The 17,267-nt window shown below is 39.3% G+C and overlaps 1 protein-coding gene across 2 annotated transcripts in view; it reads left to right on the forward strand.

The window, feature by feature from the left end:
- The window catches only part of LOC124116155, a 77,859-nt gene that overhangs the window by 54,490 nt on the left and 6,102 nt on the right, over positions 1-17,267 (forward strand). The window contains exons 3-7 of one of the 2 annotated variants that reach the window (XM_046477387.2): positions 2,807-2,862; positions 8,946-9,068; positions 9,506-9,547; positions 15,960-16,104; positions 16,248-16,745. In XM_046477387.2, coding sequence (XP_046333343.2) covers positions 2,807-2,862; positions 8,946-9,068; positions 9,506-9,547; positions 15,960-16,104; positions 16,248-16,745 — 864 coding nt within the window. The remainder of the gene's footprint in view (positions 1-2,806; positions 2,863-8,945; positions 9,069-9,505; positions 9,548-15,959; positions 16,105-16,247; positions 16,746-17,267) is intronic. The other variant, XM_046477388.2, reaches the window with a different exon arrangement.

Genomic DNA, 17,267 nt, shown 5'->3' on the forward strand with positions numbered 1-17,267 from the left:
CACAAGGGTCCCATCCTGCTCCTGAACTAAGTCACTTGACAATACCAACACAAGGGTCCCATCCTGCTCCTGTACTAAGTCACTTGACACAACCAACACAAGGGTCCCATCCTGCTCCTGTACTAAGTCACTTGATAATACCAACACAAGGGTCCCATCCTGCTCCTGAACTAAGTCACTTGACAATACCAACACAAGGGTCCCATCCTGCTCCTGTACTAAGTCACTTGACACTACCAACACAAGGGTCCCATCCTGCTCCTGTACTAAGTCACTTGACACTACCAACACAAGGGTCCCATCCTGCTCCTAAACTAAGTCACTTGACAATACCAACACAAGGGTCCCATCCTGCTCCTGAATTAAGTCACTTGACAATACCAACACAAGGGTCCCATCCTGCTCCTGAATAAAGTCACTTGACAATACCAACACAAGGGTCCCATCCTGCTCCTGTACTAAGTCACTTGACAATACCAACAGTCAGCCTGAGTTTCTCAGGAGCAGCAGCACCTTGTCTTCACACGGGATATCATAAAGAAGAGTATTCATGAATGTTGTTTAAGGCTACTGGTTCATCCTAATGACTAGTCTCTACCCTTCGGGAGGCATTCACCACTGTTGTTCAGACTAAGGGTAGACATAATTGAGCCATAAAAGGAAATCTGATTTGAACCCTATCCAACACATGTTATATTTCTCATGACACTAGTATCCTCAGTTCCAGCATATATAATCAGGGGCATATTTGAATGAGTTGTATACTCAATGGTTTGAATGGCACACCACATAACAGGTCAAAATAAGGTAATTATTGGATTTTCATCCCACCTGCCTCGCTACAAAACACCTGCTTCACATGGTTTTATTGTCCTCCAGTACCAACAGATGAAGGAAGCATCTTTGTGTGATCTCTTTTCTCTTTACTTGATGAAATACACCATACATAGTGTCTACTAAACATTCAGGCTTCGTGTGAATCACATCTGTTGACAGTTAGTGTACACATCTGTTGACAGTTAGTGTACACATCTGTTGACAGTTAGTGTACACATCTGTTGACAGTTAGTGTACACATCTGTTGACAGTTAGTGTACACATCTGTTGACAGTTAGTGTACACATCTGTTGACAGTTAGTGTACACAGATGACTCAAACACTTTGTTTAAGAAAGACATTTTTGGATGAAAGTGTAATAAATAATTTGATGATCTAACCTATAGGTATTCTCTAAGGATGTCTTTATGCTTACCCACTAACTCAAAGCTGAAGTCTTAATGCTTATTTGGGGCGGTCGGGTAGCCAAGTGGTTAAAATGTCCCTCGTCACGCTGGAGACCTGGGTTTGATTTCCAACATGGGTACAATGTGTGAAGCCCATTTCTGGTGTTCCCCGCCGTGATATTGCTGGAATATTGCTAAAAGCGGCGTAAAACCATACTCACTCACTCACTAATGCTTATTGCACAGACTCATAGCTAGGGATATTCCTTTGACCAGAGGCGTTGGGGTAGCCCAGTGGTTAAAGCGTTTGCCTGTCATGCCGAAGACCCAGGTTTGATTCCCAAATGTGTGAAGCCCATTTCTGGTGTCCCACCAAGATATTGCTGGAATATTGCCAAAAACCGTACTCATTCACTCAATCATTTGACCAAACATCTGAGACCTGCATGACTTCAATCTTTCCTCCCACATTTTTTTTTTAAGCTGACAGGCTGTGATATAACTGGAATACTGTTCAAGTGGTGTTAAACAAAAATCACTCATTCATTCCTTTGACAAAAGAATCTAGAATGCAGTTAAAACAGATCTTAAGTGCACCATTTGTAAGTGAGTGAGGTTTTTAGTCAATATCTCAGAAGGGGACATTAGAAATAGACTTTTCACACTGTCCCCATCCATGAGAATCGAACCCAGAACATCAGTTTGACGAGCCAATTCTGTAACCACAAGGCTAACCCAACAGCGAGATTAGACATGTTTAACAGAAGTTGCTAATTATGGCAAAATATCATTTATTCTTTAGTAGAGAAAACATACAAAACATACAAAAGACAAAAAAAAATTCAAATAAAGTTATTAAAAGTGAAAGCTAATTTTATTTAATTTGAAGAATCCTCTTTGAAAAGAACCCTCTTCTTCATTTCTCAAGGCTGCTGAAAGCTGAACCGAGATTGAGTGTTAGTCATATTTAACTGTAAGAGGCCGCATTGATCAATTGAGATCGACTCGTGTTAATCTTGGTAAGAGAAAATTCATGTACTTGTGTTCTGTTTATTTTCTAATCTCATTGACAACCCAGAAGTAGTTGTGCAAACAGCCATCCATTAGTATCAATAGTTTGTAATGCTGTCGGGCAACTAGTTAAGAGGTATTTCTGAATAGGAAAACATATTAAATGCGTTTAGTGTTTGTAGCCTGTTATTTGTTTTTGCCTTTGTTACAGTACAGATGGCCTATGTAGGTTAAGTTAGATAAATAAAAGAATGAGACACATTTGACATATATTCTTGCAGAAATTAGTCGTATGTCAAGTAGTACCAAAAGACATTGAAACCTAATGTGAAATAAAACATTAATGTGGTCATATATAGCAAGGTTTTCTTAAATAATATTTGAAAACTATTTTTGTCAATTACTTGTTGATTTTTTGTTAATATTAGTAGTACTTTCTTGTATATTCTATATTTCTGTGTGGTCTGTCCTTCAAATTTTCCATGGTTTCAAATTAGCACTGTTTATGCGTAAACTGTTTTAATGTATTGTGGAGTTCATCCATGATTAAACCTGGTGATAACTTTTTCCAGGATTCGCCGGCTATGTCCAGTGCGGGGAGTACGTCCCAAACACCGATAGAAAGAAGGTAAGTGCTGTTATTTACTGTTGTGTGCTTGTAGAGATTCAGGAGAAGAATATGTTGTCTTGTTATGGGCATTTGTGTGAGAATTGCCAGGTCCCATGGGGCCTCAACCAGGAGTGGGATGGGATCAGCCTGGTGGCTATAACGCCTCAACCAGGAGTAGGATGATGGTAGGATCTAGCCTGGTGGTTATAAAGCCTCTCTCTGAAAGATGGGATATAGCCTGTTGGTTATAAAGCCTCTCTCTGAAGGATGGGATATAGCCTAGTGGTTATAAAGCCTCTCTATGAAGGATGTGCTATAGCCTAGTGGTTATAAAGCCTCTCCCTGAATGATGGGATATAGCCTAGTGGTTATAAAGCCTCTCTATGAAGGATGTGCTATACCCTAGTGGTTATAAAGCCTCTCTATGAAGGATGGGTTATAGCCTAGTGGTTATAAAGCCTCTCTATGAAGGATGGGATATAGCCTAGTGGTTATAAAGCCTCTCTATGAAGGATGGGATATAGCCTAGTGGTTATAAAACCTCTCTATGAAGGATGGGATATAGCCTAGTGGTTATCAAGCCTCTCCCTGAATGATGTGCTATAGCCTAGTGGTTATAAAGCCTCTCCCCGAAGGATGTGCTATAGCCTAGTTGTTATAAAGCCTCTCTATGAAGGATGTGCTATAGCCTAGTGGTTATAAAGCCTCTCTATGAAGGATGTGCTATAGCCTAGTTGTTATAAAGCCTCTCTATGAAGGATGTGCTATAGCCTAGTGGTTATAAAGCCTCTCTATGAAGGATGTGCTATAGCCTAGTTGTTATAAAGCCTCTCTATGAAGGATGTGCTATAGCCTAGTGGTTATAAAGCCTCACTCAGCCACAGAAAGGGATGCCAGTACTCCCATGTTTACTTTTAGGGATTGTAGGATGAGATTGTGTCGGAAGCCTCAGTGATCAGTTTCTTCCATCTCTATCAATAGATCATATGGAATCATATCAGTAAGTACCTAATCCCAAGTCACATAATAGTTTAGATTAAGGATTAATATAATCTGACTAAATCCCCCAAATCTATGCTGAGTAGACAAACATCAACGCTAAGCTATTGCAATCAACTTGTGTGGTCAGAGGATAATGGCATCATTGTCATAGGAGGGTCCACATGGGTGGTACTGACTGGCGTAATATGGCTCAGAAACACTGCTGTGAGCGTAAGATCAGTCTGACTTTTGTCATTAAAGCTTAAAGAAACTTTACATGGAAAATTGCTTAGAAAATAATAAAAAATTACTGTTTATCGTAAAAGTTGAACAAACAGGGACCAAAAACAGACTTGTGGTTGCAATAGACCATCAACTAATCAATATTGATTAATTAGGAAATGTTAATTGGTCAAAGTTGGTTGGTGGAACACAAATTCCATGAAAAAAAATACAAAATCTCAATAAAGAATATTGTACGTTACTAACTAAATACGATTTCAAAACCCATTTGAATAGATTTTAATAAACATTATTATTAACTTACTAATGATCACCCCATCAGGGTCTTCTAGTATTAGTGTATCTGACAATATACAACTACTGAACCCTTGCAAATTATCAGGTGTCAACACTGGTTAGTATATAGGTGTTGTATCCCCGTGTGTACCAGTGGAGGATGGTATAGCTGCGACACATGATTGGCTAGTCATCCACAGTTTTAGTAGGCCATTATTTCTTGCTTATTGGATCACAGACTTGAAAACCCTATTTTCATGCAAAATGGACAAAAAAATATTTTAAAATGCACTACTTTTTCAATTGTGACATCACATAAGCCCAAATAAGAGATACACCAGTGTTTGAAGAACAACAAATGAATGATGATCAATTTGACATTTGTATTTGCCAAATAAATCAGTTGTAGCTAATGCATTAACTTCCCTGGTCCTTGATATGAAGACTTTGTTAAAAATTCTCCCTGCATTCCAAGAAAAGCCAAAAAACATTTGTGCACTTCTAGAGTTTGAAAAGGTGCCAAGATTGAGGGGCTGACGTCTCTATTTTCCCTTCTCATATTTCAAACATTGGCTGTAAAAATCTATGATCCAACAAATACAACGCTACTGTTGTAAATATGAAATATTGTTAATGCAGTGAGGCTTTCAACCAATGGCTTCAGTGTTGGATATATGTATGGCTAGCGCTGGGTATTTAGGAGGTAAACAAGGTATGGGTGTTATTGAGTATTTTATTCCCAGAAATGTCATTTGTAATTCAGGGTATTTGCTGGGGGGTTTCACTGTTAAAAGTTGAACTGTGTAATCTCATACTTTGATATGAGTATTTTGCTGTGAATAGTGCTGGGCTTGTTAAAAAGATCAATTCATAAAATGCTGCAGCCGAAATTGAATTTGCCTTTGAACAGTGGAGCCTCAGACAAGCCTGGTCAAACAGGTTTCTGGACCTGTAATTGTAGATGAAACATTGGTCATGGCCCCGTCATTTATTATAGGGATGGGCTTGAGAGTTGGTGGCAGAGGGGGGTCAACAGAAGATCTGACAGCCTAAGGATGGGTCATTATAGAAGTAGAGTGTGGAGCACCGTGAAAAGAGAATTGTTCAAAGAGACGTTGTTGTCATGAGATGAATCTATTGGGATGTGAGGGCAGTTGAGGGTTATTTGGGAAGGATCACGTTACAGTAGGACATGTTGATGACACATACCCCCTTAACACACACACACAAAGACATACACACCACACACACATACACACCACACAAAACACACCACACAAACACACCACACACACACACACACACCACACCAACATACACACCTAACCACACACATACACACCTAACCACACCACACATATACCACACACACACCACACAAATACACACACACCACACAAACAGACACACACACCACACAAACATAAAAACACACCACACAAACATACACACATACACACCACACAAACATAAAAACACACCACACAAACATACACCCACCTACACACTCATACACACACACACAAACACACACCACACCAACACTGACACACACACCACATCAACATACACATCTAACCATACACATACACACCACACAAACATACACACACACCACACAAACATACACCCACCTACACACACACACACACACACACACACACACACACACACACACACACACACACCACACCACACCACACATATACCACACAAACATACACATACACACACACCACACTAATATACACCCACCTACACACACACACACCACACCACACCACACCACACCACACCACACCAACATACACACCTAACCACACACCACACCACACCACACTTATACCACACACCACACAAATATACACACACACACACCACACAAACATACACACTCCCACAGACTCTCTCTCTCACACACACACACCACACAACACATATACCCACACCACACCACACACACACACACACACCACATATATACCCCCCCCACACACACACACACCACATATATACCCCCCCCCCACACACACCACATATATACCCCACACACACACACGCCTATCTACACATACACACTCCCACAGACTCTCTCACACCCACACACCCACACACCACACATATACCCCCCCCCCCACACACACACACACACACCACATATATACCCCCCCCACACACACAGACACACACCACATATATACCCCACACACACACACGCCTAACTACACATACACACTCCCACACTCTCTCACACACACACACACACACCTGCAAGCACACACACACTCTCACAAACACACACACACACACACACACACTCTCACACACACATTTGATCATAACATGTCAAGCAGTTAACCCTCCCAAGTCTACAGACACACATGTATCTGTAAACATATTGATACAATAAAGTGTTCTCAATTATTTCGTCTCCTTGACATATTCCGTGTTGAGAAAAATGTGACCCACTAAATCCAGCGTCAGATGTTGCACATATCTAGGTTACTCAGAAAAAACTCAGAAAAACGTTTCTTAACAGATCATCAATCACCTGTCACAGCATTTCAATCCCAGCAAAACTCCAGTCTATAAATAGTATCTGGTGTAATAGAAAAATGTTAACTTGATAATAGTGATTGGAGAAAATAGTTGATAATTTAGGTATTTTAAAGCCTTGTTCAGTGAATACAGAAATGGAACATTTACCTATATTCCAGTATTTTTATTTGATATGCTGGGCGACAAGATTTGACCAAGAAAGAAATGTCCCCATTCCTGTGGGTAATATATTCATGGCAAAACATTAAACAAATGTAAGACTTCAGGAGACATTTAAAACACAATGGAGCTAATAAGGCTGGAGATATATGGTGTTGGGATGTAAACACCTCCTGGGTCATCATGGGATGAGATCTCACTTAAATTTCTGACATAGTTGGTAAACTGTAAACACGAGGTACGACACAACACAATCACAGGGGAGGACCAGGGTTTACTACCTGATGGGAAGAATGTGGTCGTTTCCCCGAACATACACGCTGATTCGAAACCTGGGGTGGGGAATATACAATTCAACACCTTGTCCGTGTCTAGGGGCTTTGGTTAACAAAGATCGCACAGGCTTGAAAAGGCCTTCAATTTGGCACTCCAGCACTGGAAAGGCCATTTATTTCAATCTGTTTTGAAAAGGCTTTTTAACTTGTATAACATTCCTTAAACTTGACAACCATTTTTAACTCTGTCGGTAACCCTGGTAAATAGGTATATACTACTCAAAATGAGTTAAAGAACACCTAATTCTTTCATATTATTATAGTTAATCTGAAAAAATTGGGTGTTCTTCAACTTCTTTTGAGTAGTATATTTCAATTTCAATTTTTCTATTACAATGTGTGATGATTCATGTAATATATTCTTGGGGAGCTCATTTGATTAATATTTTTACCATTGTTTCTGGGTCAAATTATATTATTGTATTTGGATAGTTACGTTTTGATGCATTCCATTCTATCGGCCAGGGGTCTTTGGGTTCAACTATGACTTTGGATTGGAGGATGTGGCAAATAAAAAATAAAGTAGAATTATTATTCAACCAACTGACCAATTTGAAAAATGTGATGGACAACGATAATTTACCTTGATACAACCTTAATAATGTTAACGCAACAAGCATATGTATTATGTGTGAAATCCACACCATAAATAATGCTCAATGTCTGGGTCAATTGGTCAGTGTACACTGGAATTTCATTCTCAGCTCACTGGGCAGTATACAACCCAAGCTACCTTATGAGGCACTAGAATTTTAACAGCCACCAGCTCATCCTACCGGGTACCCATTCACTGCTGGGTGAACAGAGGCACATTTCGTACAGTGCTGAAGGAGACACCACATGTAACATGTATTTCACAGTGGGGCAGGACCAAAACCCTTGAAACTCTCAGGAATCAAGAGTTCCAAACATGGTCACCTCCATCTTCCCGAGGCAAGAGAGTTAACTGACTTTATAAGTCCAGTTTCCACCCTTGCCGAACTAGGCTGGAATTACTGGGCTTGATCGTAGCGCCACCAGTGGCTATTACCAGTTATGTCCCTTTTAAGCCTCTCCTATGGACCAATCAGATTCCATAACTTGCGTTTGCTTCACACAAAATGGTTGCGCCCAGTCAAGACGATCAGATCGATAATCAAGATCTATATTGTGATAAAATGGGTCTTACATCGCGAAATGCATCAAATCACGTAAGCAACTTGATTAAAAACATGAAAACACATGCTTTGCAAATCCTGCAATCGATCGAAATCTGCGCGACAGTTTACGAACCGGATTTCGATTTCGGTGCACGATTTTGATTGGACTATGCATAAACTCGTTAGTCCAGCTAAAATGTAACTCCATAATACCAGCCTAGTTCGGCAAGGGTGGAAACTGGACTTTTATAGTCAGTTAAAACTCTTGCCTCGGGAAGATGGGTCACCTTCTACCTTCTCCAACATTGCATAATTTTATCTGATTTTATGGTCTGTGTGCTGTAACTGGGACCATGTCTCCCCCAGTCAAGTGAAACAGTAAATCACCCCGTCATGTTTTCAATTCCAGTCTCCAGTCTCCAAAGATGACAAACGAAAAACATGGACGTCCCTACCCCAGTCTGATCTCCCCGAGATTCTCCAGCGCCATGGGTCCTGTGGCTCTCTGGATGACAATTACCTCAATAGCATGGTAAGCGTTGGTTCCTTGTAGCATACCACTTCTCTTGCCAGTGTGTTTACATTTCATCTTCAAGTTCCCTTTTCTGATTTCAAAATTGTCATTCTCTTTCTAACTTATTCTATACTCGTCACATTGTCTTGATATTATCATATTCATACGATCATTTTTCAAGTTAAGATGAGACAGTAAAGGTCTTGGCAAGCCTACATACACTACATTTGGCAACAGAAAAAATAATTATTGGGAAAAACCATTTAATGTGTTTTATTGACAAAATGCTTTTATTAGAATATTTTTTTAAGCTTTATTAAGATTGTTTGTAAAGATAATAACATCAATGCCTCTTGTCATATCAAAAAAGAATAAACTTTGAAATGAAGCGTCAAAAACATAACTTTGCTTTTTAAACTGATGGCTTTTTAATTTATTTCAAAATTACCCTACAGAGTAAGCAGTTAAAAAATACACAAAGCCCTGTTTCAGGAAACGTGAGACATTTTTATTTTTCGCATTTATAAAATTCTTATTAGGCTGTTTGTTTGCTTGAGTGCTTCAGCTTTAAATCCTCTTTAAACATTTCTGTTTTGTTTGTTTATGAATTTGAGTATCAGAATAACATAAAGTTTTGTAACTACACTATAAGGAAACGCCCATTTGATATTCTAGGGGGGCCAGGGATTTTATTGACAAAATATATTGTCTCAGAAAATGCTTAAAAAAGAAATCATGCTTCAGGCTGTTGACAAAAAATTGTCTGCTGCCACAAAGATTACATTGTTGCAAGGTCTGTTTTTAAAAAAAATATTTTCACTCACAATTTTAACTGAAAAAATATCTGTTTTGTATCTGTAGCTAATAAAATATCCAGTCTCCTTACAAAATCCCAGAATATCAAACGGTCAGTTTCAATGGACTGTCATCTTAGCTTTTCATACTTAAAGTTAATTTTAATATGAAAATAATAATAATAATAATATATTATTACTTATAGATGGCTTATGAAGGAATAGATCTTGTAAGTGTCTATAGTGGATGGATGTAAACGCATGACAGAATAGTCACTTTTTAATTTATATACAGTTTTGTTGAATGAAGATGGTTTCATTGTTCAAATACATTAACATTTTTTCACAGCCTTTCACTTGAAATCTGTTTCTTTCATTAAAATACCTCACACAATTACTGTTGTCACATTAATGTTTAAAACACGTCGGTAATGTGGATATTTCCAGTTGTATAGGGGCGGTGGGGTAGTCTAGCACTAGTGGTTAAAGCGTTTGCTCGTCATTCCGAAGACTCGGGTTCGATTTCCCACATGGGTACAATGTTTGAAGCCTATTTCTGGTGTCCCCTGTCGTGATATTGCTGGAATATTGCTAAAAGCAGCGTAAATCCATTCTCACTCACGCAATTACTCCAGATGTATAAATACCATCTACTTGGATTAGTCAGGGTTTTTTTTGCCCCTATTCATAACTTTATGTATTTCAAGACATCCAGGAAGTGGGTAAGCCGTGTGGTTAAAGTATTTTCTTGTCCCAAAGATTCTCAACATTGGTACAATGTGTGAAGCCCATTTCTATTGTCCTCATTTTGATGATGTCGGAATAATTGCTAGAGTGGGGTAAAACCTGACTCCCTTGCTCACTCACACTCAATTTATTTCAATAGCAGCCAGATACTTCGGTATATTCCTTTGTCTATAAATCTCTTTTTTTTGGTGCCAAATTTGCTCATTATAAATGTGTCCTAATCATTTATGTCATCACCATGGTTACTGTCCGGAATGATCACAATATTTTCTTCACAATATGATATGTATCACCATACATAAATTAGGGTAAATTGTGTAAGTTTGAAATGACAAAAGATGTCAAAGAGGCACAATCATCAAAATTGCTGAAATTGCAGAGTTATGTCCCTTAGCACTTCCAGAGTCTGCTGATCATGGGTTTGAATCCCACATTCGCCCTTTTATGGTTCTTGGTTTTTCTGCACCTTATCGTGCTCATGTGTTTCACCAAAGTGGTGAATGTCTTGATCATCATCACTGGCCTCCAGTTTCATGCGGTGGATGGCCGGCCCAGTCATCTAAGGCACCGTGATTCGCCGTGCAGAGTTGCGTCCCTTGGGCACGCCAGAAACCTATGATTGTGGGTTCGAATCCCGGTTCGCCCCGATTATGTTTCTAGGTTTGTCAGCACCATACCCGTGCTCGTGGGTTTCACCGAAGTGGTAAACATCTGAGACCTGCATCACTTCGGGCTTTCCTCCCACATTAAGCTGTCACGCCGTGATATAACTGGAATACTGCTGAAAGCTGCGTTAAACCCAACTCACTCACTCACTCCAGTTTCATGCTGTGATATTACTGTAATACAGGTTCAAAGCGGTGTTAAACCTAGCTCACTCACTCACTCACTCACTCACCCATATCAGTGGATCTTTTCTGCTTCCAGTGCTCACTGCAAACCTTAATTCTGGCTCAAGTTAGACCACGGCTAACTGTAATGTCAGAAACATCTTTGAAAAATCACCACTCGCTACAAACACGTCACTGGTTTAACGGTAGCCATCAAATGCCTATACCACAAACGATTTGGGTGTTGGTGTAACAGGACTACAGGACACTATCCAAAGTTTGCTCAGTTACTTGTTTGTTTTGTGTGATACTTCTAATCAACATTCCACTGTGACATATCTAGGCCATGTGCAACTTCAGGGCTTCTAGGCTTTTAGTATGACTTGATAACTATCTTTAACTTGATATACCAATCGCATTAAAATCAGATATTTAACTCATATACATTAACACTCTGCATGAAGATCTGAGGACATCTTCGTAGGAGGTCACCTCAGGCATACACTGAGCAAACTTAAACCACCCAATCAAAAAGAAGGATGCATGGTTCTTGAGCCAATCAGATGTCAGCTTCCTGAAATGATTTGGCTTCATTTCTTTATCATGTTGATTAGAAAAATCTGTACATAGGAAAACTTGAACAGAACACAAATATTCCTTCAATGGTACTTTCTTGATGTCATGGCTTCAGAAACCACAGAGGGTGTAAAAGATATCCACAACAGCAAAATGATGCAGACTTATTTATCTGCATTCAGAACTTGTTGTTTTAGTTGCTTTTGAGAGACAGAAATCAGTTATGGTGTTCAATGATGATTGTCTGATTAGAAAGATCCTTGTAATCCCAGCATCACTTCAGTCTTTCCACCCACATTAAGGTGACATGCTATGAAAAACAGGAGTACCGTATTCGACGTAATAAGCACCCCGCTCTAATAAGCGCCCACGGCGATATTTGCTAATATATTGGCCAGTGAACTATCCCAATTAGCACCCCTTCCGATAGATCAATGTACACAAGACTTATTTATTCGTGTATAATACGCACTCATGTCTTATATGCACACTTAATTATGGGAAAATAAATTCTGGAAAATTATTTCTGTCGTACATAAACATTTTAGGCTGTCAGCATAAACCGAGAAATTTATCTTTCAACTCTGTTTTTATTCACTTAAATAATATTCCAAAAAGAGCCCCCTATTTCTGCCCTACCATTTGTTGTCAGAGGTGAGATCATGGATCAGATGGTCAGACTCTGACTTGGTTGATTGCGTGTCATCATTCCCCGAAGATGTTCATTATATCGACCTCTGGTTTGTCTGTCCCAGACCGTTGTGATGTAGCTGAATGTGGCTTAAAATAACAAACAAAACCAAAACTTACAGTCCTAAGGTGTGACTCAGACGTGTACAGGGGCAGTCGGGTAGCCTAGCGGTTAAAGCGTTCGCTCGTCACGCCGAAGACCCGGGTTTGATTCCCGACAATGGTATAATGTGTGAAGCCCATTTCTGGTGTCCCCCCCCGTGATATTGCTGGAATATTGCTAAAAGCGGCGTAAAACCATACTCACTCACTCACTCAGACGTGTACCTATCATAACGTTGTTCTTTGTCCAGGGAGCCAATTGTAGGTCGCAGGTATGTTGCCGCTCTCTTCTCTGCTACTTGTAGTTTAGTCCCTAAAAACTAACAGAAGAACGTCAGAATAAATGACAGTTTGCTTATTTGCTAATGTGCTTCTAGTAGTGTGATAGTGTTTTACGACATCCTTAGATAGAGCGTCTGCCCAAGATTGCTGGTTGATCCCGGCCACATCATTCCAAAAGATATTAAAAGATGGTACTTGTTGTAACCCTGCCTGCTGCTTGGCAATAGGCAATAAAACAAGGACTGGTCGGCTCAGTATACTGTGAGTGGGTATTCTTGTTAAACTGTGGCATGGTATCTCCGTAGGCTAGCACTATAAAGCTGGTAAAAGTCTGGACTAGTACCAGCAGCCACACACACACACATGAATCCACGTCATTATATGAGTGCAATAATCTTAAACGCGACAGTAAACCCAATTTCACCTCAACGACAGTGTTTTCCACAACAGCAAGTTTATTCTCTACCACCCTTGACGAGGACAGAGAGTGTTGCTGATGCCATTGAGAAAATGTCACATTTATGGAATGAATAATGAACCATACTATGAAAGAAGTATGAGAAATGCGGGGCCAAACTGCCATAGAAATTACCTAATAGTGTCATTTGTTGTCCAGATAATGTTATCAAACACATTACTGTAAAATATGATAGTCTCCTAACACCTGGGTACACTTTTAAATGGCTGAGCTTGACAGGTAGTCAGCAAGGGAATGCAAATGATAGTATGGAGTCTTGGGTTACAAAGAAAACATTCATTGTTAAAATACACTTGTGTCAAGTTTGCATACATTCTAAGGGAGAATATCCCCAAAGATGGGGCAATTTTCAGAGCAAATACTTCAGAGGATTAAACTTGTGTAAGCCATTTGCCTGCTTCAGTGCACTTGTAAGCATGGATTCTCAATTGTAGTGGTTTTCACACTGCTTTAAATGTGTCAGTCAAATTGTTCAGACAATTTGCTGACAGTCTGCTTTATCATTTCTTTAAGGTTACTTCAACCGAGGGGAAATAAAAAAACAAAAATTCTATGCCCTTTGATCTTCCCAGAATACAATTTTTCCCAAGGAATGATAGTGGTATAGATGTTTTTTTATTAGAGAGCTCCAGCATAGAATGCTTTCAGAGCTAATAGTATTCTTAGTGTTCTAGTTGTAATGATTTTATCTCACCACTATCAGAACTCTAGGTTATTTTTAAGACATATTTAATTATGCTGAAAATAGTTAGTTGTCAAGAATACCTTGTTTTCTGAGCACAAACGCATTCTCAACTATCACATGCATTATCTGAGTGTTTCACTTGGACAGAAAGCACCCTACCAAGAATCTAATTTTAGTTTCAAACATTGTTTTTCGCATTAAAAAAATGTTTTAACTCAAGTATGTATATCATTGCAATGTGAAAGATGGCTTCATATTTTATGTTGTTTCTGTCAGATACTGATATGGTCACAACTTCTAATTACTTGTTAATCTCAAGTTTATATTAGGCAATAATAAATAACTAATACATTTTTGAGAGATTATACTATTGGTTGTACAGTTTGATTCTATTTATGTAAACATGCAATAAGCTTTTAAATCAGTCATTTGTGCATTTAGAGTTCAATATTATTAATTCTTCTTTATAAGTATTCATGTTCACCTCAACACATTTTTTTTATATGATCTGTTTCAATTCAGATATTATTTTGGTATTGATATTCTGAGACACATTGGTACACAGTGACCCATGCTCTGTCAGTGTACCCTGACAACATGGATTGTTGTTCATGCTGTCAACCACTGGTTTGTTTGACCTAGATTATATGCAGGCTGGCAATATATAACGTGACGTTATACAAGTTCCATTTTAATTCATTTCATTCATGACATCATCATCCAAACTCAAATGTTTGGTAGGGATATAAATCAATACACACTTGGTCATACTTTTAGAGAAAATGGCAAAATCCAGTTAGAAAGTCTTATATAAGATCACAACAACTACATATTTGTTCTTCAGAATTATCATTTCTCTCCGGGGTGGTCGGGTAGCCAAGTGGTTAAAGCATTCGCTCATCACTCCGAAGACCCGGATTTGATTCCCGACATGGGTACAATGTGTGAAGCCCATTTCTGTCCCCTGCCATGATATTGCTAGAATATTGCTAAAAGGGGCGTAAAACCATACTCACTCACTCACTATAATTTCTATCCAAAGTATCAGAAGGAAAAAATCAGCTCAAATCAGTGGAGCAAGGGTGGTTCAGTGGGCCAAGTACCACTAGTTTCTGTGCAAGAATCCCCTGGTTGTGGTTTGAATCCCAGGATTTGCTCTGATCATGGATCATGGTTTGTCAGCACCATACCCATGCATTAGGGTTTGAACAAAGTGGTGAACCTCCATGACCTGATTCACTTCAGCCTTTCTTCCCGCCATAACCTGACATGCTGTAAGAGAGCTGAATTATTGTTCAAGGAGGTTTCTCACCAAACCTTTTCAATAACTCAAATCGTTTTCTTATCTTAAATATCTTGAAAAAACATCATCCTACATATCTCACTTGGGGAAGATCCGGGGTAGAATAGGTCTTCAGCAACCCACGCTTGCCGTAACGGATGACTATGCTTGTCGTAAGAGGCGACTAACAGGATCAGGTGGTCGGGCTCGCTGACATGGTTGATGCATGTCATCGTATCCCAATTGTGTAGATTGATGCTCATGATGTCAATAACTAGATTGTCTGGTGCAGACTCGAATATTTACAGACCATCATCATATAGCTGGAATATTGCTGAGTGTCACATTAAAAAACAAACATTTGGGGAAGAAAGAGAGATACTGTATTTGTTGAGTCATTTATGATTCTGGTTACGTGTTGTAATGTTGAATTCATGCTGCAGGACCCGGAGGTGATCAGTGTGTGGCTTCAGAGTCAGGACTTCATCGGCCTCGGCTTCAACATCTCCGGTAACATGCGTGATGGCATCTTCGTCAGCCACGTCCACAACAGAGGGCCAGCGATAGAGTCAGGCAAGGTCAAAGTTGGTAGGTGTTCTGTTTACTCGCAAGTATTTTTAAGATTCTAGTTTGCCAAATGATGGTGTGAAGCATTTACTCAAACTGAAAATATTGACGTTAAGGTGTACAATCATACTATCCGACTCATTTCATTGTAACTCTTTCCACAGGGGACCGTATCAAGAGTGTCACGATCTCATTTGACAGCATGGTCTATGAAGATGCTCTGACTATCCTGAGCTATGCATCCCCATACCCGGTCAAGGTCACTCTTCAGAAGGAGAAGGCAACGGTCAATGACCGCCGCCTGTCCGATTCCAACGAGAACTTGAGTCACCCCCTCTATCGAAGTCAATCTCTTGATGCTCTTCAACGCATTGGCAAAGAACCACTTTTCAAACCCAAACGAACATTGAGTGAGATGAAACCGGAAACCAGAAAAGATTCTGCAAGAGCAAAGAAGCTTCAAGAACTTCAGAGTGAGGCTCTGAATGAGGGCGCAAATGGTCAGTCGCCAGATAACAAACCTAGGCAGGAGAGGGTAGTGGACTTCACAACACCGAATGGTCATATGAACACAACACTGTCAGATGTTACAGTCCACACAGAAGCTGAAGGTCAGAAGAGGTCAGGGCTGGACTTCCCGGATATTGGGATCCCAAACTTTGGTAAGGGTGTCCATTGCTCTTCTGTTCTTTTGAGGAACCCATCTGTTACAATGGCATTAATGGTTAAGCTGTTCAAGATGTTTATGCCATGCTCAAACAATTAATTATCACCATATTAAGTATTATGCTCACACCTCTCTAGGTGATTCAGTATTTAAAAACTATATTTCAAGAAAATATGGTAATTGTTATTTTGTTTCAGTAACTAGTGTTACAGTTTTTTAGGATCAAGTTCAGACAAAATATGTAAAAGCAAAAAGGTCTGACCAATACCAATTCTAGTTGAATGCATTTTCTGTTTCATAATGTCAATAAGCAGAAAGAAGAAAATGTTGTAAGAATTGATCTTGGTTGATTTGAGTAAAAATAATAAAAATATAAAAATTTAAACAAAACACAAAGTCTATTATCTAAAACACAGTTTTTGTGTGCTATATTTCAAAGAAACTTTGGTTATGTTTATAAAAAAGGTCAACAGACCGGCCTGGCCTTATTAGGACTATACAACTATAACAAATTTTA

This window comes from Haliotis rufescens, unplaced genomic scaffold (assembly GCF_023055435.1).
Source record: "Haliotis rufescens isolate VD_foot unplaced genomic scaffold, xgHalRufe1.0.p SCAF_3, whole genome shotgun sequence".
Taxonomy (NCBI): Eukaryota; Metazoa; Mollusca; class Gastropoda; order Lepetellida; family Haliotidae; genus Haliotis; species Haliotis rufescens.